The 26,081-nt window shown below is 45.0% G+C and overlaps 1 protein-coding gene across 2 annotated transcripts in view; it reads left to right on the forward strand.

The window, feature by feature from the left end:
• Nucleotides 1-26,081, forward strand: part of SOS4 (pfkB-like carbohydrate kinase family protein) — a 215,922-nt gene that overhangs the window by 64,691 nt on the left and 125,150 nt on the right. For both annotated transcript variants that reach the window (XR_015691438.1, XM_087682182.1), the window contains exon 7: nt 7,035-7,098. Coding sequence is in view for 1 of the 2 variants with exons in the window: in XM_087682182.1 (XP_087538308.1) it covers nt 7,035-7,098 (64 nt within the window). In the remaining variant the exon portion in view is untranslated. The remainder of the gene's footprint in view (nt 1-7,034; nt 7,099-26,081) is intronic.

The raw sequence follows: 26,081 nt of genomic DNA on the forward strand, positions 1-26,081 counted from the left end.
GGTTAATAGACACTAAGTCATTCTTCTTGATTCTATCATTTTCTACATCTACTGCTCAAACTCCCCTTCTTACTGCAGGACCTATCTTTAGCTGCTGTACATGAGTTTACAAGAAGGAAAATTGATGTAAAATAAGAGGAAATGATCTCTTTTAATAGGAAAAAGGGAGACTTAGTACAAAGAGGGTAGGTGGAGTAGCACAAGACAAGTGCCCAATCGCATATCATGAAGTGTAACAAGTTGTGAGGCACTTGGAAGCGCGTGTGACAAGTGTCTTGATATTTGTCTCTTCTTTATGGCCCTTGTTTTTGGGCTGACAACTGTCAAGGATAAAAATAATCACATTTAGTAAGCAGTGTTAGAACACACACATGCTATTTTCAGAATCTCCTCCCTATTTTTTAGATTTAGCATTTTTAGACCAAACTGAGGCTCCGAAAAGTTAGGGATGCCTTAAATTTAGAGTTTCCTTGCAACTTAGGGACCACCCCATATGGATATCATGTGAAAGCTCTTTTCAAGTCATTATAAAAAAAATGTTAGAATCGCTATAATATCAGGTCCCTAAAAAAATAGGGATCTTAGATCACCTTTGAAATGCTAATTCTGAAAATAGGAATTCTTGAAATTTAGAAGTCACTTATCATTTTTCATAATTTTGCACCGTGGTTAGTTTTGGCAAAAATTTTTGTTGTTTTTTTCCTTTCATAGTTTACATGTGGCAAGGGAAAGATCCAGAAGATAGAAAACTATGCTTACACTTATCACACAAACATCCAAGTATTCCACCACATGTCTTTCTGTCCCATGTGTCCCACTTCATAATATGTGGTGGGAGACATAGTTTATTCAGCTAGAAATTTCCAATAGCAAAACTATTTAGGCGAAAATCACTCCCTATCTCTGTGAGAATTGGTTGGCTATGGAGGAGAGAGAAATGAGAGACAATAGAAAGTAGATAGTGTGAGCTGAAGAGAGTGTATTAGCTCAAGAATGAATGTCAGAATGAAAGTGCAAAGTACAGCTAAGGTCTAAGGTGGACCTAACCAACCTTTCCACACCCTTACTAGAGTTGAATTAATGTAACTCTAGAGCCTAATGCCACCACATTAAAAGTCCTAAGACACACCACACTTTGACACTTTAATAAGTGTCCACACACCACACGAATTACATTGGCCATTGCTCAAAATGGACAAATTCTAATACCCCCTTGTAGTGCCAATGTGATGAAGTACAAGGATCATCAATCACCAAAGGATAATAAGTTCAAGGACTCGTGGAAAGCCTCAAACTTCTCATGTGGCAAGGCCTTTGTGAAAATGTGTGCAACATTTTCATGTGTTGGAACATATGTCAAGCTAATCTCTCCTGCATAAGATCTCTATCTGACATAGTGGTAGTGAATCTCAATGTATTTCTTGCGAGCATGAAACACAGGATTTCGTGCTACTGCAATAGCACTTTTAATTGTTTGAGAGAATGGGTGTCGGACTCTCCAATAAAACTTATAGATCAACAAGAAATTTGTGGAGCCATACACATTCAACTATTCTTGGGAAGGCTGCTCTGTACTCAACCTTACAAGATGAGGTAGCCACTGTAGGTTGTTTTTTTCCTAAGGCCATGAAGTGCATGAATGGCCCAAAAAGAAACAATATTCACTAGTAGACTGCTAAGTACCTTGCAAGTAATGGATGATTTGCTTAACAACTTGCTAACAAACTATATGTGGACTGTGCATAAACTTGCTCACTTGAGATGCTGCAAATTGTATGTGAGGGTGTGTATTGCAAAGATAAATAAGGCATCCAATAGCTTGGTTGTAAATTGCAGCAGTAGTCATCTCACTATCACCATGTGTAGAAAGCTTCAGCCATGACTCTATTGAAGTACTCATAGGTTTACAGTCTTGCATGTTAAACCTATGTAGAAGCTTTTCCCATATTGTGACTGTGACATGATAATACCATGTTGATTTTGGGTGAATTGAATCTTGAAATAGTAATGTAAGAGGCCCATATCTGAATAGCAATGTATTCTTCAATTTAGCCTTAAAATTTGCAAATTTTTCCTCTTTAGGTCCGGTGAATAGCATATCATCTACATAAAGAATGATAACCGGCAAGTCTCCCCTTCATTCTTAATGTATAGAGTAGGAGCAGTTGAACAATTTTTGAACCCTTTGTTGTTCAAAAGCATCTGTCTTCAAATATCATGCATGAGGAGCTTGTTTCAAGCCGTACAAAGCCTTGTTTTACTTGCAAACCAAGTGCGCTTTGCCTTTAACCACAAACGTTGGAAGTTGTGATACATAGACATCCTCATGCAGGTCACCATTTATAAATGCTTTCATAATGTCCAACTGATGCACTTTCCATCCATGTTGGGTAGCCATAGTAGTAACACATCTAATGATACTTATGCAGGATGTAGGAGCAAAAGTCTCCTCAAAATCTTTGTTCTTTTTTAGAGCATACCCTTTGGCAACCAAGCATGCCTTCCACTTGTCAATGGAACCAACAGCCTTGCGTTCGAGTTTAAAAACCCATTTATTGCCAATTGCCTTCTTGCCAAGTGGCAACTCAACAAGATCCCAAGTACCATTAGTAGCAATGGAGTCTAGCTTCTCTTTCATGGCCTGCAACCAATGTACATCCTAGTGTGTGTCATCAAATGAAGTAGGCTCATCCTTATCCAAAAGTGAGCTCATAAATCCATGCTCATCAAGAAGAGTGTCTACTTCCAAATTTTCCACAAAATGTCTCCTCCTCCCCCACTTCGCATCATGAGCAACCTATCTAATAACTTTTCTAGTGCGTTGAGGTAGAGGAGCATCAATCTTACTTTCCTAGAGAGTCTATAATAGCCATCTTGGGATTGTTTTTATTGCATTTATAGCACCCCTTTCTTGCTCAACTGCTTGGTCCATTTTTGGATGCAAAACAGGATCAACCAAGGGCTTATTTGAGGTAGGTGGAGTAGCAACAACTTCTTGTAATACATCTGTTTTTGCATTTACAGTAGGCATGGATCTTGATGTAAGTGGTAAAAGATCCTTAAAGACATCACTATATATTTAAGTGCTTTATCATCTAGCTTTCCATGAAGCTCTTTAGGCACATGAGCATATGCTATACATTCAAATACACGAAAGTAATCGACCTTTAGTTTCCTATCATGCCATGCCTCAAAAGGAGGGATTGTCTTAAGTGCCTTAGTCGGAGAAGTACATGATTTGCACATCGAAGGTGCTCAAGCCAAAACTTATGTGACAGCCCTTTGCTTTTCAGCATACATTTGATCATTTCCATGAGTTTATGATTCTTTCTTTCAGGCACTTCATTTGATTGAGATGTCATCCTCATAGTGGCCTAATGTGTAATGTGATGGTGAAGCAAGAATGTCTTAAATGCACGAGACAAATACTCCCCCTCTCGATTTGTATGTAGTGTTTGGACTTTCAAACATGTTTCTACTTCCAATTTTGCAACCAAGCATTTGAAGGGCATAAATGCATCTGACTTTGCCTTGAGACCATCCACCCGTGTGTAAAGAGAATAGTCATCTATAAAAGTGACAAATTACAAATGACCATTGAGTACTCTACTCCGCATAGGAACACACTTTTCAGAGTGTATGAGCTGCATTTTCTGGACAGCACACACTACATCCTTCTTAAAAGCAAAGCACTGTATTCTCTGAAGTATACACCTTTCACATGCATGGGGAGGTGGAGTATCAAGTGGAGGCAAAGTGTCTATCATTTGACAATACTAAAGTGTCATTAGACTTCCAAAGCTCATATGACCTTAGCGAGCATGCGAAAGCTCCGTATTTTGCATAGTGGGAGTAAGTGCATTGACTATCAGAGCATGATGAGATCTCTTCTCATTAGGATCCAACAGAAAGAGACCTTTGTACGAATTTCCTGACAACCAAAGAGCATAATCAAGCTCTCTATCTTTGATGATGGATTTGTCATCTTCAAAGATCACCTGAAAGCCTTGCTTATTGAAAGGTGAAAGTGAAAGAAGGTTTTAGTAATCCCAGGCTCAAATAATACATCCATAAGGCCCAATCTGCATCAAGTAGCAAGTGAATGCTGTATGTGTACTTGTTTTCTGCTTTGAGATGCGTGAAATGCAAAAGCCCCAAATTTTCTTGAAGAAATTTTAAGAAATTGAACAAATTTTATACTTACACCTTAGGATTCAATGAAATGTTGCCTTGGGAGGTGCGAGTTGACAGCAACACGATGGCAATGTTTTTAGACATTTGGAAAATCCTTTGGGGTTGATGTTCAACCAAAATTTTTTCTAGAATGGATTTTGTGAAATATAAAGGCTAAATTTGTCTATTGGAAATCCTAGGCTTGGTCCTTCCACGTATGTCTCAAAGTTGCATTGTTGGGGGTTAAAGACTGCTTGTGCCTAGTTTCTTGTATTTACCTTCTACTAAGTGCCTGCACACCTATACAGTGCAAGTGGTGACCACCCCATTACTATCATTGTCACGAGGACGTGAAAATTTGATGCTTTGCTTATGTTTAATTGACATTTGATTAAATGATTAATCAAATGTGCAATTAAAAGATGCACATGTGTTGCACATGTGGAGTACAAGCTACTTTTTCATAGTTGAAGGCCGAAGGACCCTGTGAAAAAGATGGGTGTCAAAGGCAAAAGTTGTAACAAGTTACAGTCTTTGATGTTCCTATTGTTGTTGGTGCATCCGTTTGGGGCTGGTATAGTAGGGCATCAGCTGATTTTGATCAGTTCTTTGCGACAAATCTCAGAATTTTCTCTCTCTATAGCATTCTCTCATCTCCTTCAGCCTATGCTCAGCCATTCTCAGCAATTCTCAGCCATTCGGAGATCTCAGCCATTTTTGGTGGGCTAATCTGTAATTTCTACAGTAAACCCTAATTTACAGCAGAAATTAGGGTTTAGCAGCCACCTTGGGATCCGTGCCAGAGATTGAAGGCTCAAGGGACTGAAATCAGCAGCTGATAATTGAAGATTATCAAGGGATTTCAGGAGCCAGCCCATCCCGAATTGATTTGGGGCAGCATTTGGCTAGCAAAGGGTCAAATTGGAGGAGAAGTCTTGGGTGAATCAAGGGGCAAATGACCCAAAAGGCTTGCTGGTCATTTATGATAGCAAGAGTAATTGGTTAGCAGGAGGAGATTGAAGAATCTCGGGTTGTACTCCTTCCAATTGAATGAAAGCTAAAGAAATACTGCAAGGGGCGCAAATTTTGGGGCCAACAGGGTGTCTACTGTCCAAGAATGTTATGGTAAAGTGTGTATTTCATTTTATGTGCATTTATTTATTACTGTAATTAACTCTTAAATCAGGTTATCACCACCCATTCCAAGAAGGAAGGCTGGTTTCAATCATCTTTATTCCTTATTCGCATGCGGGGCGGTCTAAGACAAGGCGGTGCACAAGGAACTGATTAGAAGGCATTGATGGGTGTTGAGCAGAGGGCGTGCTACGTTAGTGGTTGAGCGGAGGGCGGTGGCAGGCACTGTAGTTGGAGGACAAGGTGGGTGGTGTTGGTGTGAGGAGGGTGATGTAGGTAAGTGGTGGTTCTGAAGAGCAGTGCAGACAGGTGGTAGTGTGGAGTAGCACAGGTGGGGTAGAGGGCAGCATATCCAGGCGACGGTGCAATGAGCAGAGGCGAGGACAGGTGGAGTTGCGTTGGGTGGTGGATTGCGTAGAGGCATATGCAAGGTTGGTAGGGAAGCCATGCTATGTGAGTAGCGGGCAATAACCTAGTTAGGTTGGCGGAAGGTGAGCGGCAGCTGCCTAGCGGGCAGGGTGACACTCCAGTAGAAACTCCTTCTTTGGCTGAGCCATTGAGCAGTCGAGCTGGTGTCAGCAAAGACCTTGAGCGGGTGGCACCAACTGCGATGGTGATAAGATGGAACCCATGTGTGTGGCTTTGATACCAAATGTGAGAATTAGCTAGCTATGGAGGAGATAGTGATGAGCGACAATAGACAAGGTGTGAGCCAAAGAGAGTGTATTAGCTCAAGAATGAATGGTAGAATGAAAGTACAAAGTATAGCTAAGGTGTAAAGTTGACCTAACCAACCTCCCACACCCTAACTAGAGTTGAATTAACTTAACTTGAGAGCCTAGTATCACCACGTTTAAAGTCTTAAGACACACCACACTTTGACGCTTTAATGAGTGTCCACACACCACCTGGATATTGCCCAAAATTGGCAAATTCTAATAATCTCTTGTAAATAAGAAGCAGCCTCCATGGCCTTGTGCTTGGCCCAAACAGGATAACCAGTTCCACATGCTTTATTAGCCTAACCCTCATCTCTTTCTTTATTGGTTCACTTCAACAGACATGTAAATGAAATTTGAGCCATCTTTTAGCGAAATACAATTTTTTTCAGCCTTTGTCATACCCATCCATGGATTGTGCAAGAATTTCTTGTCCATGAACAAGTGCAGGGCGTTGAGGAGGCTTGCTAATTCCATTTTCCAGCTTTTTGTTGTTCTTGTGTATGAGCATCTATATTTGCCGATAATTGTACATGTGATAGGATAGGGTTAGCGTGATGAGTGAGTTGGGTAGATTGAATCGAGCTTGGTGATATGGGACCTGGACTTGAAAAGGACCTTCTTCCCTCAAGAAGAGAAAAATCTACTAGAAGACATCTAAGTGAAAAGTATCACCAATGTGGAATATAATGCAAGATCCTACATAGGATGTAATAATAATCATAATAATAGTGAGGGGAATAACTCTTCGATGGCTATCAACTCTTGTGAGTTATTACTTGAGATAAGTTTTGTCTGTAACCATTTTAGCAGTCAGTGTAATTTTGATTATCACTAGGTTTATTGCAATAATGTAAATATGTAAAATTTAATTGGTAGCAGATATGTTGTGTAGGGTGCTTACACTCAACCACCCCCTTTTGGAGAGTGGATTATGAGGTAGCAAAGTGGGGAAGTGAGGGAGGGAGGCAGGGAGGGAGGGAGTAATAACAATATGATTGTTGTCAGCATACAGACTGAAGAAGATGCTCTGCAAGCTTGCAACTCAATACATGCATCAGGGCCCTCAAAAGTAAGCTTTACAAATATGATTTATACCTGTTTGTTGTTAATCTAAACATGTTCATTACCTTGTCTCCATGATAAATTATCTCAGATTATAAGAGGGTAACTATTGTGTTGCACAAAAATTGGGTTAGTTATGTTGGCCATGGTTATTAAAATGGCAGGCATTTGCTGTCTCATTATGGTGGTTTTAAAATTTTGATTATTTCTTGTGTTTGGATTCAATATTATTGCTCATTTTGTGTGACTAATAATGGTAGGCTAAAAACGTATCTTACATCATAGACATCAGAGTTTGTGTTATGGGACATGAACATTCCCATTCTTTCTTTTCGACTCTGAAGCATAAGCACTGAGGAGATCTGCTCAGTCTTTGCCTGCCTCCACTACTCCTTTCTCCAATCTTCTTGCATATATGATGCCATTCTGTAGTAGTCAGTCTATAACCAGCGAGCCTGCAAAAGCCAGTTCTTGCGAAGGGAGTGGATGATGGAGGTCCAGAGCTCTGCTAAGGTTGCCTGTACTGAAAGTCTCTCTCCGCGGAAAGTCTCCTGACACCGTGCCTTCTAGATATGCCAACCAGCAAGACTCCCTATGATCTTCTATACCTCAAAGTAGTCTGCTGTGGGCTCTAGTACTTGGCAGATGGGTAGAGCCTCTAAACGGACCACTACGCACGACCGTGCCTCGATAATGAATATCGTGTCCTGCATCTTGGCCTCATACAGAAGATGACGGCCGTGGCTGATTGCCTACCAACAGAAAACTCCCCATGAGATACATCCAAGACTGGGTGCTATACGGCGAAGGATGCGGCATGCTCCTCTCCACACGAGCTGCACTGCCTTGCATGACCAAAGGCAGTGCTTTGGGGTTTCCAAAGGCTGCTGTGTGCAGCGCATACAACCTCCCTTTTGCATCTGGGCAAGCCAGCTTCCCATCACCAAGCCTCTATGTGCCACCAGCCATAAAAAATATGATACCCTCCTCGGCCTCTAGCTATCCCATAGGCGGCGCCAGAAGGTCCGACGGAAAGACTCTGTGATGCTGTGCTCCATCGAGTGCGTGCTATGTGACGGCGCCCAATCCATATCCTCCTGTATCAGTACGTGTTTGCCAATCCTGACGGTGTACTCCAGGAACCTCGGTGGCTTCTTGGCGACCGCAGTGGCCGGCCATAGCCACTCTCCCGGATTCCACTCCAGCTCATCAAGTAGCTTGCCCTCCCAGATCCAGAGGTGCCACTCCCTGAGCTCCTGCCAAAAGACAAAAGGGTCCAGCTGCTATGTTTTCCCTTGAAGGCTAATTACCCGGAACCTCTTCCATGAAAGGACAACTATCCCTCATCGTGTTGCACTCTGTCAAGAGCCAGACACCCCCTCCTGTACGGTGAAGAAGGTCCCAGGTGGAGCGCTGCCCACTCTACGTGCCACCTGTAGGGGGATGCTTGCTAGTGAAAACCTAGCGGCCCATACCTCCTCGGGCTCTATCGGCTCTCGTATCGAGGGAGTAAGCCACTCTTGGGATATTGTTGCGTCTATCTCTCTTTTCCTCAACTCCACTCCTCTCTGGCAGCCTGATACTTGCTGCAGCACCTCCTTGTCCACCATCTTGTACACCTCCCGCCATGTCCTCATGGTACGAGCAGGGCCAGCCTCCCAACCAACCCACTGGATGTGGGGGCGCTCGCCAATTTGTGCCCCTTCCCGATCCCTGACGTGGGGGTTCCAAATCACCGGCTGATGGCCTATCTCCTCTTGGCAGCTTGGGGGGGTCTGGATTAGGGCCTTTCGGAGGCCCAGCCACACGCGGAGCAAGCTGCGTAGGAAGGGTGATTTGGGCTGACGTGAAGATCCATCTCAGGGATGAACTCCACTCACCATCAAGCCTCGGTCTACAATCCTTAAGACCCTTGTGCAATAGGGCTTTCCAGGTCTGCCCTTTTGGTGTGAGGCCGCAGACAACTAGCTTGCCCAAGAGGGCCATACTTTGATACTCTGGTTCTTTGATCCCAAGCCCTCCCTCTGACCGATGCCCTATGATGGTTGCCCATACCACCTTGGCCTTGGAATCCCTAGAGCCGTGTGTACTCGGACCAAAGGAAGTTTCGCACCAGGCGGCGAAGCTACACTACGTAGGATGAGGAGAAGCATCAACACGAGACGATGTACCAGGTCGTGGCTAGGAGGACCTGGTTAACCACTAGGGCTCGGCCCACTAGTGAGAGGCAAACCGTGCTCAAGTAGGTCAGTTTCCTCCGAATAGAATCGAGGACTGGAAGAAAGTGTTAGACAGGAGTGGTGTGGAGTCCCACTTGGAAGGGGGGGGGGGAATTGCAAGGTCTTACTTGGTGGGTGAAGGGGGAGGGGCGGGCGTAGAGCCTTGCAGGCACCCGGGGGGGGGGGGGGGGGGTTTGGTGGGGTAGGCACACCACTGGCAGCAGGCAAGGGGATGGGTAGGTGGCGCCACTAGGCGGGGGTGATAGGCAGGGGTTGGGGGCGACGTGCCGCTAGGGGGAGGCGATGGCTAGGGGTCGAGGGCGACGAGCAAGCCAAGCACAACTAGGCCGCAGGGGTGATGGGCAGGGAGTGGGGGGCGACGGGGCCACAAGCGGGGGACATAGGCAAGGCCACAGGTGATGGCGACGGCAGGGGCGGGTGTGATGCGACAATCGGGGGCGGGGTAGCAGGCAATGTGACAGGCAAGGAGTTTAATCTGCTTTGCTATTGTATAGATTCCCCTTTCAACTCTACATCCAAAGTATGGGCCTTGCTCTTTTGATGAATAGTGATCACTTTAGTATGTAAATCAATCATTGCATGCACACGATGGCACCAAGGTATACCAAGCAAGACATCACAAACTTCAAGTGGAGTAATAAAGAATGGGCAAGCAAAGCTTTCCAATGAGCGGTGTGATAGACTTTGCATGGCCTTGGCATGCCATATCAACTTTTTCCCATGGGTCCCATCTCATCCTCTTTGATGCTTGGGCTGCCATGTCGTAGAGATAAAATTGGCTTATGCTCCATTAATCAAGGAAAATCAAAGAATGTTGATCTCTGATTTTGCTCCATGCTCTACATATCTTAGTAGCATCATCATTGGATTGATTACTAACAACATTCGACATCAATCCAACTAATGTTTTGGGCTTTTTACCCTTCGGATTTCCTTGATTTTCTGATTTTCTAGTTTGCTGCCTATTGGAACAGTCCTTAGAAATATGACTCTCCTGCTCACAAACAAAGCGTTTATTTGCAGTCCTTAATTCCCTATGTTGTGCAATTGATATCCAACCCTTTCCTTGTTTTGAACTCTTTTTGGGCTGATTTTCAGATCTGCAACTTTTCTCAACCTTTGACAAGTTCTTATTCGGCTTCTCTCCACTTTCTTGGAAGCTTCAATCTTTCCCACGCAACAATGCATCAATTGTAGTAGCACTCTGGATTTAATGCTAAAATCCATGATTCCCTTAGGCAGCCCACATACATGCTTTTCCGCTCCCTCATGAAGAGGAATTGGATGATAAGAAGTTACTAGCAAAAAGGCATCCCAAAACTTCTTATTATACTATTCCAAGTTCTTGCATCGTGTTGCATCAAGCTTGTTCCAAGTTGTCATGATGCCCACCTCAAATGTGCTAGTCAACTAATTTGATGCAAAAATTTGCTTGGATTGTACCCGTGTTGATGGTGCTCTAGCTTGCATTAAGATCATGGACCACCACTGCAATGCATTTCCTTTTAAGAAAGTGATTGTCTTCCCTTAGAGGATTCGTTGAAGTTCCCCCCCGAATAGGCTGCATAAAATTGCTGAATAAAAGTCAAGGCTTTTAGCCTATCTTGTGTACCATTGAAGGACTCAACCTTCATCCCTTTTCCACCCTCATATTAGTCTTTTGCTGTCCCTTTGGGAGTCAAGTTGTCATACATTGGCTGCTTTAGAAAGGGTGCATTTGCTATATTTGCATCATGACCAACACCAAAAGAAGCGTTTGCATAACCAACACTCATTCCTTGAGCCTCATAAGCAATCAGGAGTGCAGATGCGATACCAAACCTATCACTTTGTGCCCAAGGCATGATGCCAATGTTGCCATACATGGGGTTATGCATATTATCAGCCATACCAGGATACATTGGGCCTTGTACATCATGCATTGGTTGCTGCATGCCATAAGGAGTTGTACCATATATTTCCATATGTGGTCCTTGACCCACCATAGCATGAAAAATAGTGCCACCACCAAAGTATCTTGGCTGTTCCATTGTTGCTTGCATGCCCAGCTGTCCAAAACCCATTGGATTGGCACTTTCAAGTTGGCCTTGCATTTGGGTATCATTGGTACCATTTGCTTTTGCTCATCCCCAACCTTGGGTACATATTAGGCTGTGGTGGATGGATGTCCTTTGGAAACTTCTTGTTGCCCAAAGGCCTTTGAAGATGATATATTCTTATTGCCCTTACTTTCCTTTTTGGGAGTATTCAAAAATGTCTCAAGCTGTGGATCTTTGGCCGATTAAACAAAGATGTCAATTGCTGTCTTCAACCCAGTCTTGAACTGGTCATGATATTCTTCATCTCCTTGTTGGTTGTTTGCATTTTGTAGCCTCGAAGGACCCACATCTTGGTGAGCAACTACATTTTCTCCTTGCTGTCCATGCTGTAAGCCTTTTCCAAGATTAGGCATTGCATTTTTTCCTTCATTATATGCATTTTCGAAATGAGATGCATCACCACTACTTGATCCCACCTTAGTGTGAGATGACACACTTGTTATAAATGCTCCACTGAACACAATTTTAGTACTAGAGCAAAACATTTGACCTTTAATCACGTGCCTTGGGCCCACCATGTCAAGGGATATATGGTATCCCGGCAATGGAATCATGAAACCAACCTTTCTTCTCGGATAGGGCGGGAACAACTTGATTTAACAATAGTTATAACAAGTAATTAATTTGTATAAATTGAAATGCACACTTTATCTCTTAATTCTTAGACAATGGATAGCCCATTGGCCCTGCTGACACCCTTTCAATATTTTGAAATCTTTTATTGAAATGAATAGAGTACAACTGAGATTCACCGATCTCCTTTGTCAATCCAAGTGCTACTTGTTGTCATTAATGACCGACAAGCCTTCAAACCAATTTTCCCCTTGGTTTGCTTGGGAAATTTACCTTCACCCTATTTCTTGCGAGACAAATTTAGCCCGAAATTGAAAATGCCTAGCTAGCCTCTTGAATCTCCTTGACATTTCTCAATTTGAGCTATTGGAATTTAAGTCTTAGGCCTTTAATTCTCAGCATGCATCTCAAGGTGGCCATAAATTCCTAATTTCTATTATAAATTAGGAGGATGAGAATAGGCTAGAGGATGAGAGAGAATGATGAGGAGAGAGAAAATTCACGCTTCCATTGCAACAAAATGGAAATCAGCTGCTACCCTGTCTAGACAGCCATGAAAGTTGTCTCCATTGATGAAACACCCGAAATATGATGTTACCTGGCTGAAATAGCCCTTAACTGTTGTCACCTAGTGTTGTAGATTGGGCATTTGTCCAACTCTTGGAGGGTCTCCTACTGGCTGGAAATGGCCTATCAATTGTTGTAGCAAATATGGCAGCAACCCTTTTTTTTTCCGTGAAGAAGGTTGGGATGACCCTCTCCTCTCTTTTTTTTTCGTAAAAGGTAATTGTATTAATTACAAAGAAAAAGGTACAAGTTTACATGATTACAAGATACACGATGACACTAAGCTACCATGTGTAAACTGTCAGTACAAAACGCGGACATAGATACATAAGTCAAGGCAAAGACACAGAGGAAATTGCCATATGCTAGGGAAGTAAGTCTTTCCGAGGGAGCAAGTCAGAGTGCCGAATGAGATCTATCTGCCAAAGCAAGAGGCCTTTAAGCCTGGCAATGTGTCCGAGAACATTAGAGGCCGAATCAAAAAGAAAGGCATTCCGAGTGGTCCAATTGTGCCAGCATCCCCAGCATATAAGAAAATGGAACAAGATCTTCATATGCAACTGTGCCGGTGTGGGGTATTTTGGGCGTACAAAAACCCAATCGAAAGGGCTCATTGAGAAACCAACCACAGCTCGCCAAATCGCTGACAAAAGCGACCAGATTTTCTTAGCGAGAGGGCAAGAGATAAATCGATGACGGGCCGATTCCACAGTAGTGGTGCACAAGAAACAATTGCTGTTAGACCACCAATCATTACCCTCCAAAGAAAGACCTTGCATTTGAAAGGTGTCTTGTTCACCCAGCTCTCCATCACAGTTGCCTTCCACCATGACTGAGATTTCCGTAACCCCCATACAATATTAGCTTTAGCAACCAGCCATTGATGATCTTTAATCAGAAGATGGTACACCTGGTTAGCCGAGGCCTTTTCCAAATTCAACCGACCTGCAAGAACCCAGTCCTGCCAAGGGCGATTCACAGCAAGGGCAGGAAAGGGTTGCCTGCTCTGGAGCACTAACAAAAGCTGTTCCCACAAATCATGGTATCCACGAGGGATTCGGAAAAGCCTCCTGGCAGTACAAAACGATATGAGGACATTACGACTGGCGAGGGTGGCATCTGCAACCAAAGTTAAGCCCAAACGGGCCATGCGGTTAAATTTTGGTTTGAGCTTATGTTTGCCTTCCCATGAAAGTAATCTCGAGGCTGCCAACAATTCCAGTTGAAAAGAGTTAGTATGTAAGCGGTCCTCCGCTGGATACCAACGCGCCTTCTGGAGAACCAATTGCCAGGAGCCGACCAAATGAACAAGAAGGGATGAGGAAGGACTCGAAAACCGAGAGTTTGCATTAAGAACATGCCACCAGGAGCTGCGAATTTGTGTATTCCCATGCAGAAGGCCCCGGTCCTCAAGAAAATATCGGGCTATAACGGCCCACGGATGATGCTCCACACACATGGCACGAAAAAGAGACCAACGAAGTGCCAACATATGAGTTTTGGCATCCAAAATAGCCCCATCACCCAGGCGTTTGGGGGTACATGTAAGTGACCACGAAATCCACGAAATACATGCATGCAATGAATCCTTCTTCCATAACATGAAACGAATGGGCCGAATGAGAGCATTCAAAGTAGTAGGAGTCCAAGGCAGCAATGGCAAGAAACATGTGAGCATTGGCAGCATAATTGTTTGAGCCACTTTTAGGCGAACATGGAAGGGCCAAGCTTGCGACTTCCAATACAGAAACTTCGCTGCCAGTTTCTGTGAAATCCACTATAGCAGTTGTGTTGGCCGAACATCAACACCCAAAGGATACCCAAGATGCCTAACAATAGAACCACGGGGAACAACTTGTCCCTGCCAGCCCAATGACTGAAAATCGGACTCTGTGCAACTGAGAATGGCTGATTTGAAAGTATTGATATGAAGACCAGAAGCATGACCAAAGAGCGTCCACATATCTAATGCCTTGTGAATATTGTCCTTGTCCGCACGTAAAATCATAAAACTGTCATTAGCCAAAGATTGACTAACGAAATGTTGACCAAAAGAAAGAGACAATCCGGCCAACTGAGCAGAAGCTGTTATGGAAGATAACATCGAAAGAATCGGATGAGTCGCCAGGGCAAAGAAGAGAGGACTCAAAGGACAACCCTGTCTCACAGAGCGTGCAAGGACAAAGGGCTCTGTAACACCACCATTTAGCATAGCTCGCGAAGAAGCCGCCACAGTAATGGTGTAGATCAAGCGGGATATCCGAGTGCTAAAGTTCATAGTAGACATAAGTTCTGCAATGAAAGACCAGTCTAAATAGTCAAAAGCCTTTTCCAGATCCAATTGGATCAATACCACTTCCTGACTCGAGTGCCTTGCATAGTCAATCGCCATTTGCACATTTAATATATTATGCAGAGTGTTGCGGCCCTTAATGAAACCATATTGAAGAGGATGCACAATGACCGGGAGATGTTTGTGGAGCCGATTTGGCAGTACTTTGGAAAAGATTTTATACATCGAACCCATCAAAGAGATTGGTCTCCAAGGTTGCAACATTGACGGCGAAGGAACCTTTGGAAGCAATTTGATAAGCCCTTCTTTCCATGAGAAAGGCATGAACCCTGTTTCCCAGACCTGCTGAAACATAGCCGTCAATGGCTTCACCAGTTGGGTAGCAGAACTCTTAAAGAATTCATTGGTGAGACTATCCCAACCGGGACTTTTATCCTTAGGCAGGCGCAACAAAACATCCATAACCTCCTCCTCACAAATATCTGTCTCCAAAGTAGTTTGCATATCAAGTGGAACCTGATGTCAGACCAAATCATAGAAGACTGAACGTGCATGCGTAACCTGGTCAGAAGGTGACTGAGAAGAACCAAGAAGATCTAGAAAATAATTTCTGCACATATTAATAATAGCCTGAGGGTCAGTGACCATTTGACCCTCTGAATTCTGGAGTCTAGTCAGATTTTCTGGAGCAGGAGAGGCATGTAGCACGCGAAAGAACTTATGAGTTTGACAAGCACTATCTTGCAAATTCTCAGTCAAATTTTGCAATTTGGCCTGCTAATAAGATTTCAACTGAAACTCTTTAATAAGATCAGCCAAACGCATCGCCAGTGACAGCAGAAATTCATCATCTGAGTGTCCACTAGTAGAGAACGAACCAAAGTCAGTAAGTCCTCCGCTGCATGTCGACGCCGCCGACAAAGAGAGGCATGGTGGATCCCATACTGCAGAGCAATCCGTTGCACATTAGAGAGCAATCGTTCAAAGGAAGCAGTGCCCTTAGAGGCGAAGTCCAATAAGAATCTATCAAATGCTGCATATAGCCCCGAAAGAGTGAATGCTTCAAATAAGAGGAGTTGAAACGTAAGGGGAGTCTATCCAATAATTGCATAAAAGGTGCAATGGGTTGTGCAAGTATCTCAAGCTGGAGAGGGAAATAGTCCGACAAGGCACATTGCTGCAAGATTGTCATTTCCAGCATCTCAGGAAGAAAATCATCATCTTGCATGATGTACATTCTGTCCAACCGCGACCATGTAGTTGCACACTGCGCCGAATGGAAAGTAAACCCTGTAGAAGAAGGGTGTAGCTAGGACCATAGATCTTGCTAAAGTACATCAAGAGCAAACGCATTCCATACCCGACTTTCCGGAGCGTCCATCACCGAATGCCCTGAAGTGGACTGTGAAGAATCAACACACATATTAAAATCCCCCATCAAAAAACCCCGTCTGCCAAGTGACAAGGAGGTCTTCAAGGTATTCCAAAGATCCCGGCGAGATAAAGGGTCATTCGGAGCATATAGACCCTGCAACCATAAGATCTCTCCTTCAAATAAAACTTCCACCACCACAAAGCGGCCATGTACATCATTTTTAATAAGAACCGGCTGATATTTCTCATGGACAATCATAAGCACACCAGAATAATGCCTGGCGTGTGTCCCTGCATAAAACAAGCGAAACCCATGGCAATCCACAACTTTTCCTGCTTCACCGTGACTCTTGTGCTCTACTGCACACAAGACATCCCACCGATTCTCATGCAATACAGTCCACATGGCATGTTGCTTATGGCGAGAGCAAATGCCTCGCACATTGCACGTGGCTATCTTAATGTGTATTCAAAAAGAAAATCAGGAACGAGGCACCACTTGCCTGGATTGAACCTTTTCTGCTAGAATATCAAGGACATCCTCATCCAAAAAATCAGCTAACACGGCAAAAGAGTTCTGACGGCCAGCTTTAGAGGTAGACGGAATATCCACAGCCTTGGGGATGGAACGGGGATAACAACGATCCCATGGTGTAATCACATTCCCTTGAGTATCAAAAGCTAACTTAGCGGGTGGGCCCTTTGGACTGTTGGTATATACTTTCCGAGTAGACTGATTACGGGGAGCAGAAGGAACCATAGTACGCGCAGCGTGCTCTGAAGACAACATTTCTTTCCTGCGCATATAGGTGCGCATGGAGTCTTGTGAAACATTAGGCCCAGTAGCCGCGAGGCCAGCTGTAAAATATTACACGGCGCAGCGAACAGAATCTGAGAAAGAGATAGAGAGTACACAACAGATAAGAGGAGAATCAGTAAAATTCTTTAACTCCAAACAACTGATACAAAGATGGCTCTGTCCACCCGTGCGCTTCCACTGTGTGAAGCTTAGATGGCGATCTAGACAGAAGATAGGTGAAGAGCTTAAGGCTAGCTGGAACAACAACTCTGACTGGGTGAAAGATAAGTGTGAGATGGCTGCGAAGGGGTTTAGCTTTTATAGCCCGCGTAGGTCGTTAGGTCGGCCTGCTGACCGACCTACCATATGAGCCTCCACTAGTCGGCCAGGGAATATTCCAGGGAATATTCCCTTTACCATCGGGCCGGGGGCGCTGCCCCCGGACCCCCGCCAGGGGGGCCGCTGGCCCCCCTGGGACCCCCCAGCCAGGGGCCGCTTCCGCGGCCCCCGGACCCCACAATAGGAGCCCCTTTTAACTCCCTTACCACGCAACTCAATGCAATGTGCCTCGAGTTGCTACCAGCTTAACCACTCCGTCTAACCCAAAGATTAGACCCACAACAGTCACCTTTTTGCCATCCGGTCACATAGACCTCATCTGATATACAAGTCAGGACTCAACCAATGTCCGGGCTCACATTTGGCTTCTCCTCATAATGGGGGCCTTACAACTTTGAGCACCATGGATCATTGGTAGTACCTAATGAGGGTGGGGCATTGATCATATCTAACACCCCCCCTCAATGTCCACCCATAGGTGAACTATCTCCTCGGCCCAATGCCGAGTCTCTGAAGATGAACTTGAAGCAGATCCTTCGTAAGTGCTTTGGTGAAGATATCTGCTCCATTCTCCTCTGTTGGACAGTAGACCAATTCCACTATCCCATCCTCCATCAAATCACGCACATAGTGATACTGGATCTCTATATGTTTGGTGCGTGCATGAAACACTGGATTTTTGGCAATGGCGATGCAACTCTGATTGTCACATCTCAGCACAGTTGGTTCTTCATCCTGCACTCCCATATGCCATAGAATCCTTCTCAACCATACGGCCTCACATGCAGCAAAACAAGCTGCCTTGTACTCTGCTTCGGTAGAAGACAATGCCACTGTTGGTTGCTTCTTACTAATCCAAGAGAAAATTCCTGAACCCAAAGAGAAACAATAACCAGAAACTGACTTCCTGGAATCAATGTCTCCTGCCCAATCTGAGTCACAGTTCCCCACAAGAGAAGTTCCGAAACTGTATGTGATACCATAGTCAAGAGTTTTCTTCAAGTATCTGAGCACCCGCATCCCAGCCTTCCAATGACTCTCATGAGGTTTGTTTGAGAACCTGCTCAAATCACCAACAGCAAAACTGATATCTGGTCTGGTGTTACACAAGTAGATTAGACTGCCGACCAACCTCCTATACCTCCCAATGTCTGCTAGTGCTGATGTATCCTCAACGGATAACTTTACATTCACCTCCATAGGTGTAGCTATCTCCTTGCACTCGGTCATGCCAAATGCCTTCAAGATCTCCCATGCATACTTCTTCTGAGAGATGAAGATCTTTCCTGGCTCTTGCCAGACTTCAATCCCCAAACAATAGTGCAGCAAGCCCAAGTCTGTCATTTCAAACTCAAAACTCAAAGCCTTTCGAGTTTGGTTGATCATATCTTCATAGTCACCTGTAATAAGAAGGTCGTCCACATATAGGACAATCACTACAGACTTTTTACCATCCCTGTAAACATACAAGTTAGCATCTGAGGCACATCTTTTGAAGTTTAGGTTTAAAAAGAACCTATCTATCCGCTGGTACCATGCTCTGGGGGCTTGTTTCAGCCCATACAATGCCTTCTTCAGTTTACACACTTTGTTCTCAGAATGGGGGGCCTCAAACCCTGGTGGCTGAGCCACGTACACCTCCTCCTTGAGGTCACCATTTAAGAACGCTGACTTAACATCCATTTGGTACACTGGCCACTTCTTGTGGGCAGCCACTGCAAGTACCGTGCGAATAGTGGTCATTCTGGCAGTTGGGGCAAATGACTCTTGAAAATCAAACCCTTCAACTTGTGAAAATCCTTGGGCAACCAGTCTAGCTTTGTACTTTTCTAAGGTACCATCAGCCTTGTACTTTACCTTCCAGATCCACTTGGTGCCAATAATCTTCCGCTTTGCTGGCCAATCCACTAGCTCCCAAGTGTCATTCTTCATTATGCTGTCATACTCCGCCTGCATAGCAGCCTTCCATGATGGATCTCCAAGTGCTTCTTCTAAGTCAGTTGGCTCCTTTACTTCTCTCATAATCTCAACCATCAAGGCCATGTTGACTATGTGAGCAGAAGCCCTCCTTTGCTCCTCTATTCTCTGAGACCTCCTTGGTCCGTCTGCCTTCTCCTCAACAGATGCAGGCATAGGATTATTGTGGTCATAGAGCTGCTTCACCCAGCGCGGCAATGGCTTTTCCGGTGGGGTGATGTCAGGTTGGTGAACTTTTTCCTCATCATCTGAAGATGATGCTTCCTCCTCCTTAAGGATAGGGATAGCTCTCGGGACAGGTTCATAGTGGACTACTTCTTCGCTTGATGATAAAGTGGAAGACCTTGCCTTCTCCTCCTCCACTGTATGCGGCTCCTCCTTGAACACCACATCACGGCTCGCGATGATCTTCTTTGCCTCTTGGTCATATAACTTGTAAGCCTTCTGCTCATCACTATAACCCAAGAAGATACATTTTCTGCTTTTTGGTTGTAACTTGTTTCTCTTCTCATCTGGAACATGTGCATAACATTCACATCCAAAAATTCTGAAATGTGAAACAGATGGTTTCTTACCAGTGTAAGCCTCATGAGGTGTTTTTCCCTTGAGAGCCTTTGTGTAGCTCCGATTTAGAATGTAGACTGCAGTATTAACAGCTTCAGCCCAAAAATGGTTAGGCAATCCCTTGCCCTTTAGCATGCATCTTGCCATCTCCACAATGGTACGATTCCTGCGTTCCACAACACCATTCTGCTGAGGTGTGTGAGGCGTCGTCAATTGACGCTTGATCCCTTTGCTCTTGCAAAAGCCTTCAAACTCCTTTGAGTTGAACTCACCACCACCATCTGTTCTAAATTTCTTCACACTTTTCCCTGTTTCATTCTCAACAAGTATTAGCCATTCTTTAAACTTACCAAAAGCTTGAGCCTTATCACGAAGGAAGTACACCCACATCTTCCTACTGTAGTCATCGACAATCAACATAAAATAAGAAGATCCCCCCAAGGCCTGTGTAGGCATCTTACCACACAAGTCAGCATGCACCAACTCTAGAGGAGCATGTGCTCTATTCTTGCTTTCTTGTGGAAATGCCTTTCTCTGTTGCTTGCCCATCATACAAGCTTCACATGGTTCCTTCAATTCAGTTATTGTAGGTAGGTGAGCAACCATACCTTGCTTTTGCATCTCCTTCAATACTGCAAATCCGATGTGTCCAAACCTTTCATGCCAAAGCTTACTTGTGCCCACTCCAGCGGTGGCTGTAAGAGCACTTAGCTCATACAGGTTGTTCCTTCTTTCTCCTTTGCCAACAATTGTGCCAGCACTATCAATAATTTCTGCACCTGTCTTCTTGAACCTCACTTCATGACCAAGATCAGTTATGGCAGCAACTGATAAGAGATTTCTCCTGATTTCGGGAACATACAACACATTTGAAAGCTTTTTGACTTCACCATTTGCAGCAACAAAAGAAATAGTACCTGTGCCCGCAGCAGGGCATTTAGCATCATTTCCAACCGTCACAGTGATGGATTCTTGTAGAGGCTGCATAGAACTGTATAGACCTTTCTTGTTGGTCATGTGACGGGAGGCCCCACTATCCAACACCCAAGAGTCAGTGGTAGATTCTTCTTGCGCCGAGGAGCACACTTCCTCAATGGTCGCCATGAATAATTCCAACTCTGCTTCAGCCGTATTGGCTGTCTCTTTCCCTTTAGTTTTAAGGGTACCATTCTTTTCATCTGCCTTCTTGACACGACAATCTGCAATTGCATGTCCTTTCTTCTTACAGTAGAAGCACTCTCCTTGAAACTTCTTCTTGCCGCCCTTTTTCTTTTTGTCACCATCATTTTTGGTGGAGGAAACACCTTTGCCTTTTGCATTGGCAGAGAATGCAGCATCTCCATTGTTGCTTCCTTCTCGGGCTTTCAGCCTCAACTCCTCCTCCATTAATAATGCACAAAACTCCTCAAAAGTCAAAGCTTGAGGTCTCACCTGAGTATTAAGGGCAGTTACTAGTCCATCAAACTTTTGTGGACAAATCCGAAGACACCTCCGAGCTAGCTCTTCGCTAGTCTTTTGTATCCCAGCGCCAGCCATCTGGTCGCGCAGATTCTTAATCCGAGTGATGAATGCTTCAACCGTCTCTCCTTCAGCAAACTTCTCCGCTGCTAGTTGATTCTCCAAGTTTTGAATCCTTGTTTGGTTTCGTGTTTCATACTGACTCCTTAGTACATTCCAAGCCTCTGACGCTTTGGTTGTATGCTGAATCAGAGTCAAAACACTGTCAGAACAGCTTGTAACTAAGGCACACAATGCATCTGCATTCCTTCGTTTCCAAGCTCGTAGAAGATCTGCATTCGGAGGAATCATCACACTAGGATTTGATGGGTCGGGGGTAGGCTGTGGTTCTGCGTCAGTCCCTAGCACAGTCTCCAGAAGCTCATAAGAATCAAGGATAGTTGTAATTTTGAACTTCCACAAGGTGTAGTTTGTACCATCTAACTTGCCTTCGCTGAAGGTTGGTGGACGAATCCTCAGTGTTTGAATAGCCGGTACAGCAGCACCACCTCCTGCACCGCTTCCTGATGCGCCAGAACTGCTTCCCGGAGTCGACATCGTTTCTCTTTGCTGTTGAAGCCTTTGCCTCTTGCACTCTCTCCGATCTCTAGAGCCCCCTGGGCTCTGATACCATGTAAAATATTACACGGCGCAGCGAACAGAATCTGAGAAAGAGATAGAGAGTACACAACAGATAAGAGGAGAATCAGTAAAATTCTTTAACTCCAAACAACTGATACAAAGATGGCTCTGTCCACCCGTGCGCTTCCACTGTGTGAAGCTTAGATGGCGATCTAGACAGAAGATAGGTGAAGAGCTTAAGGCTAGCTGGAACAACAACTCTGACTGGGTGAAAGATAAGTGTGAGATGGCTGCGAAGGGGTTTAGCTTTTATAGCCCGCGTAGGTCGTTAGGTCGGCCTGCTGACCGACCTACCATATGAGCCTCCACTAGTCGGCCAGGGAATATTCCAGGGAATATTCCCTTTACCATCGGGCCGGGGGCGCTGCCCCCGGACCCCCGCCAGGGGGGCCGCTGGCCCCCCTGGGACCCCCCAGCCAGGGGCCGCTTCCGCGGCCCCCGGACCCCACAATAGGAGCCCCTTTTAACTCCCTTACCACGCAACTCAATGCAATGTGCCTCGAGTTGCTACCAGCTTAACCACTCCGTCTAACCCAAAGATTAGACCCACAACAGTCACCTTTTTGCCATCCGGTCACATAGACCTCATCTGATATACAAGTCAGGACTCAACCAATGTCCGGGCTCACATTTGGCTTCTCCTCATAATGGGGGCCTTACAACTTTGAGCACCATGGATCATTGGTAGTACCTAATGAGGGTGGGGCATTGATCATATCTAACACAGCATCAACCTTTTTACCTTTTTTGAGACGTGCCTCTACCCAGTCATTGCCACGGGAATCCAAATCCGAACAAGGTTGTTTACCTTTATCCAGAACTTTAGGTGGCTGTGTTGCATCCTGTGACAGAGCATCAAGCACCATGTCTTCCATAGGCAGCACAACATGCTCATCATCTGAAGATGGTTGCTTCTCTGGGCATTCGGCCATAAAATGCCCCAATTTCCCACACGAAAAGCAGTGTCCTGCAAAGTTACCCCATTTCAAACGAAAGTGCAAAGGATGCATGCCGGAGCAATTAATACGAAGCCATGCAGGCCTTTTCCTAGCAGTGTCCCATAACATACACAAACGGTTGCGATTCATGGCCCTTAGGCTCGGGGGGACCAGAACAGTGCCCACCACGGCCATGGCATCCTTTAACAAAGGCCAATAGATAGCCGGACAATTTTCCACTTCAACCCACACCGGGCATTCACGTTGAAGCAGGCGCTGAAAGTTTGCCATAGGGCGCCATGGCACCACATGGACCAAACGGCGATCAAAGAATAATGGCAGTTTAGACAGAAGATCAGCCCGATGCTTCTCAAATTTCAACAGCACCTCATAGAAGCCTCGGGGCCCAACAAAAATCTCCTCAACACACTCCCCTTGTAGTAAATGGTGCAGCCATTGGCGAATATGGGAAAGCACTGGAATCTTACCAGTGAAGAAGAGTATAACAGCACGGTCATAAAACATTGAAAATGAATGCAAGACATTTTTCGGGTCCATCGTGGCTTCTAGAACATCTTCAATTCCGAAGTCAGAAAAAGCTTCATGACTATGTTGGACATACTCGCCAAGCAAAGTGTTGACAAACTCCAGTAAATGCTCCTAGTCAGTATCCTGCGAATCCACAAAGTCAGAGGCAACCTGAGCATAAGAACGTTCCTGATGACCCATTGTCTCTTTTGACATATGCTTGGAGCGTTTGTCCGCAGGTTGGAAGTCCGGACCAGGGGCATCTCCTCCGTACAAGGAACCATATCCTCTGGTTCCTCTGTATCAGAATCCGGACCAAGGGCTGCCACTGTTTGGTCGATAAAAGCCATATCCAGACCAGCCATATTGTATCACTGCTTATGCAGGTCGGATGCAACGCCCGAAGCTCACGGAAGACAGATCTCGCTCTCTCTGTCTTGGCCTCGGTGACAATTGTTAGACTGAGGGTTTACAGCAGCCGGTCTCTCTCTCTCTCTCTCTCTCTGTGTAGAATCTGCAGACCTGCGAAACCAGGGGACCGCAGGGCTGCAGCCACAGGGTCGCAACAAGGCGCCGGTGTAGAAGAGGACGGGCTCGAGCAGGTGAACCCTAGATCAAGAGGGCGGGCGAACGCCGTGGGCGTCCGCCGGCTCAGCAAGCGATGGGCTGGCGTCGTGACAGGAAGGCCCGGCAGTAGGCGCAGGAGGCGAAACGTCTAGGCAGTTGTCTCGCGCAGGAAATGGGGCGCCAGTGGACGGCGGGCCACGTCTAGCACGCAGCAGGGAGCGACGGGGTAGTGACGGGTAGGTAGAAGCGGGGCACAGCGAGATGTGGGCAGAACGGACCCAGCACGAAGCGACGGGATGATGTCAAGCAGGGCGGCGTGCAGGAAAACGTGTCTGTGCGTCAGAAGGCAGCAGACCCGCCATCGCTCCTAGGGGTAGACTCTCTCAAACCCTCTCCCCTCTCTCTCTCTCTCCCCCCCCCTTAAAAACGTTTTTCTCACTTGCATAGGCAAGTTTTGGGAAGTGGCAGCTTTCTAATCCCATTTTCTTTCTAGCATTATCCAGTTTAAAAAATTAATTTTCAGAATATTTAATTCTGAAAATTAATTTAATAAGTATTCTAGTACTCAAAATATTAATTTCATCAAGTAGCAAAAATTGGCTAGGCCAATGTCTCCCAAGTATGCTTGAGCAGTTATTGACCCTTAGACTAGCATTAAGTAATTAAATAATGCCTAGTCTCTCATATCATTGTTGACATTAGTGGCCAATAAACTAGTCTAGGCCCAAATTTGACACCGGATACCACCTAGTACCTATCAGATATAACTTATTACATATCTTGCCTTTTGTACCAAGTGATATCTCAGGGTCTTGGGTCCCACATTGTGAAACGATTAACTTGCAGCTCACATGTGCAAGTCCCATTTGTACATTTGATTAATTGTTAACAAATGCTAAGCAAAGCAATAAAATTTCACATCTTTTGATACCCCTTGTGGGGGAAGGGTGCGGCTGGGAGGAAAGGGGGTGAGGGACTAGGCAAAGGGGGTGTCTGTGTGGGGGGGTGGGCTGTGCCAAGGATTGGGAGGGGAGGCAGGAATGGTCAGAGAAGCCTGTGGATGGGGGGAGGAAGATTGGCAAAAGGGGGGAGGTGCTGAGGGAATAGTGGTGAGGGAGGGGGAGGGCAGACTAACGGAAGGGGGGAAGATGTTGATAGGATTGTGGTGAGACAAAGGTAGATGGTGAGGAGTGGTAAGCTTGAAGGCCTTGGCAGGAGGTGGTGACTTGTGGTTGTGAGGGAGGGGCGGCAACAGACTCAGAGGCAGTGGCACAAATATTATGAGAGCCAGCCATGTTACTAAGCCATAATTGAGCAAAAATGTATAATAACTACAGTTAGAGTCACATGGGATGCATCCATTAACTCTAAACCAAACGTGTTGTGACCAAATAAACATAGTAAAGGATAAACTGGGCATAAACCATGGCTGAACTTTCAATGGCATCCAATAACACTTGCTGTCCACGAAAACCAATTGAATACCATTAATTACTGATGATCATCCATTGAAAACCAGCAATCATGTGTAGACCATCACAGTTCCTTGAATGAACAATGGTTTTGTACATGTCATTGAATCTCATGCCAATTAGCAGATTGATGCTCTAATACTGGTGAAATGTCCACCAAGGATCCAACATGCGCATGAGACACAACACAAGCTATATCCATGAACGTGATGGAAGACTATGGAGTGTGAGTTAGAGGCCATTGAGCAGAATGGCACTTGGGACCTTGTGCTGCTGCCCCCCTACAAGGTGATTGGAGTCAAGTAGGTCTTTAAGACCAAATATCTCTATTGTTTTTGTGGATACTCTAGTTGCAAGGCAAAGTGAAAAAATTCAAATATATATGGAGATTAATGTGCAACTTGCATGAAACACGTGATTTGGACAAACGGATCATCTTTACTGATTCTGTCTGATCATAATGGCCATTCTAAAAATTCCAGCATTTATTTTAGTGAACACACGTATGAGAGGGGCCTATT

Source organism: Lygodium microphyllum, chromosome 7 (assembly GCF_053477565.2).
Source record: "Lygodium microphyllum isolate KBCC chromosome 7, Lygodium_microphyllum_v1.1.10, whole genome shotgun sequence".
NCBI lineage: Eukaryota > Viridiplantae > Streptophyta > Polypodiopsida > Schizaeales > Lygodiaceae > Lygodium > Lygodium microphyllum.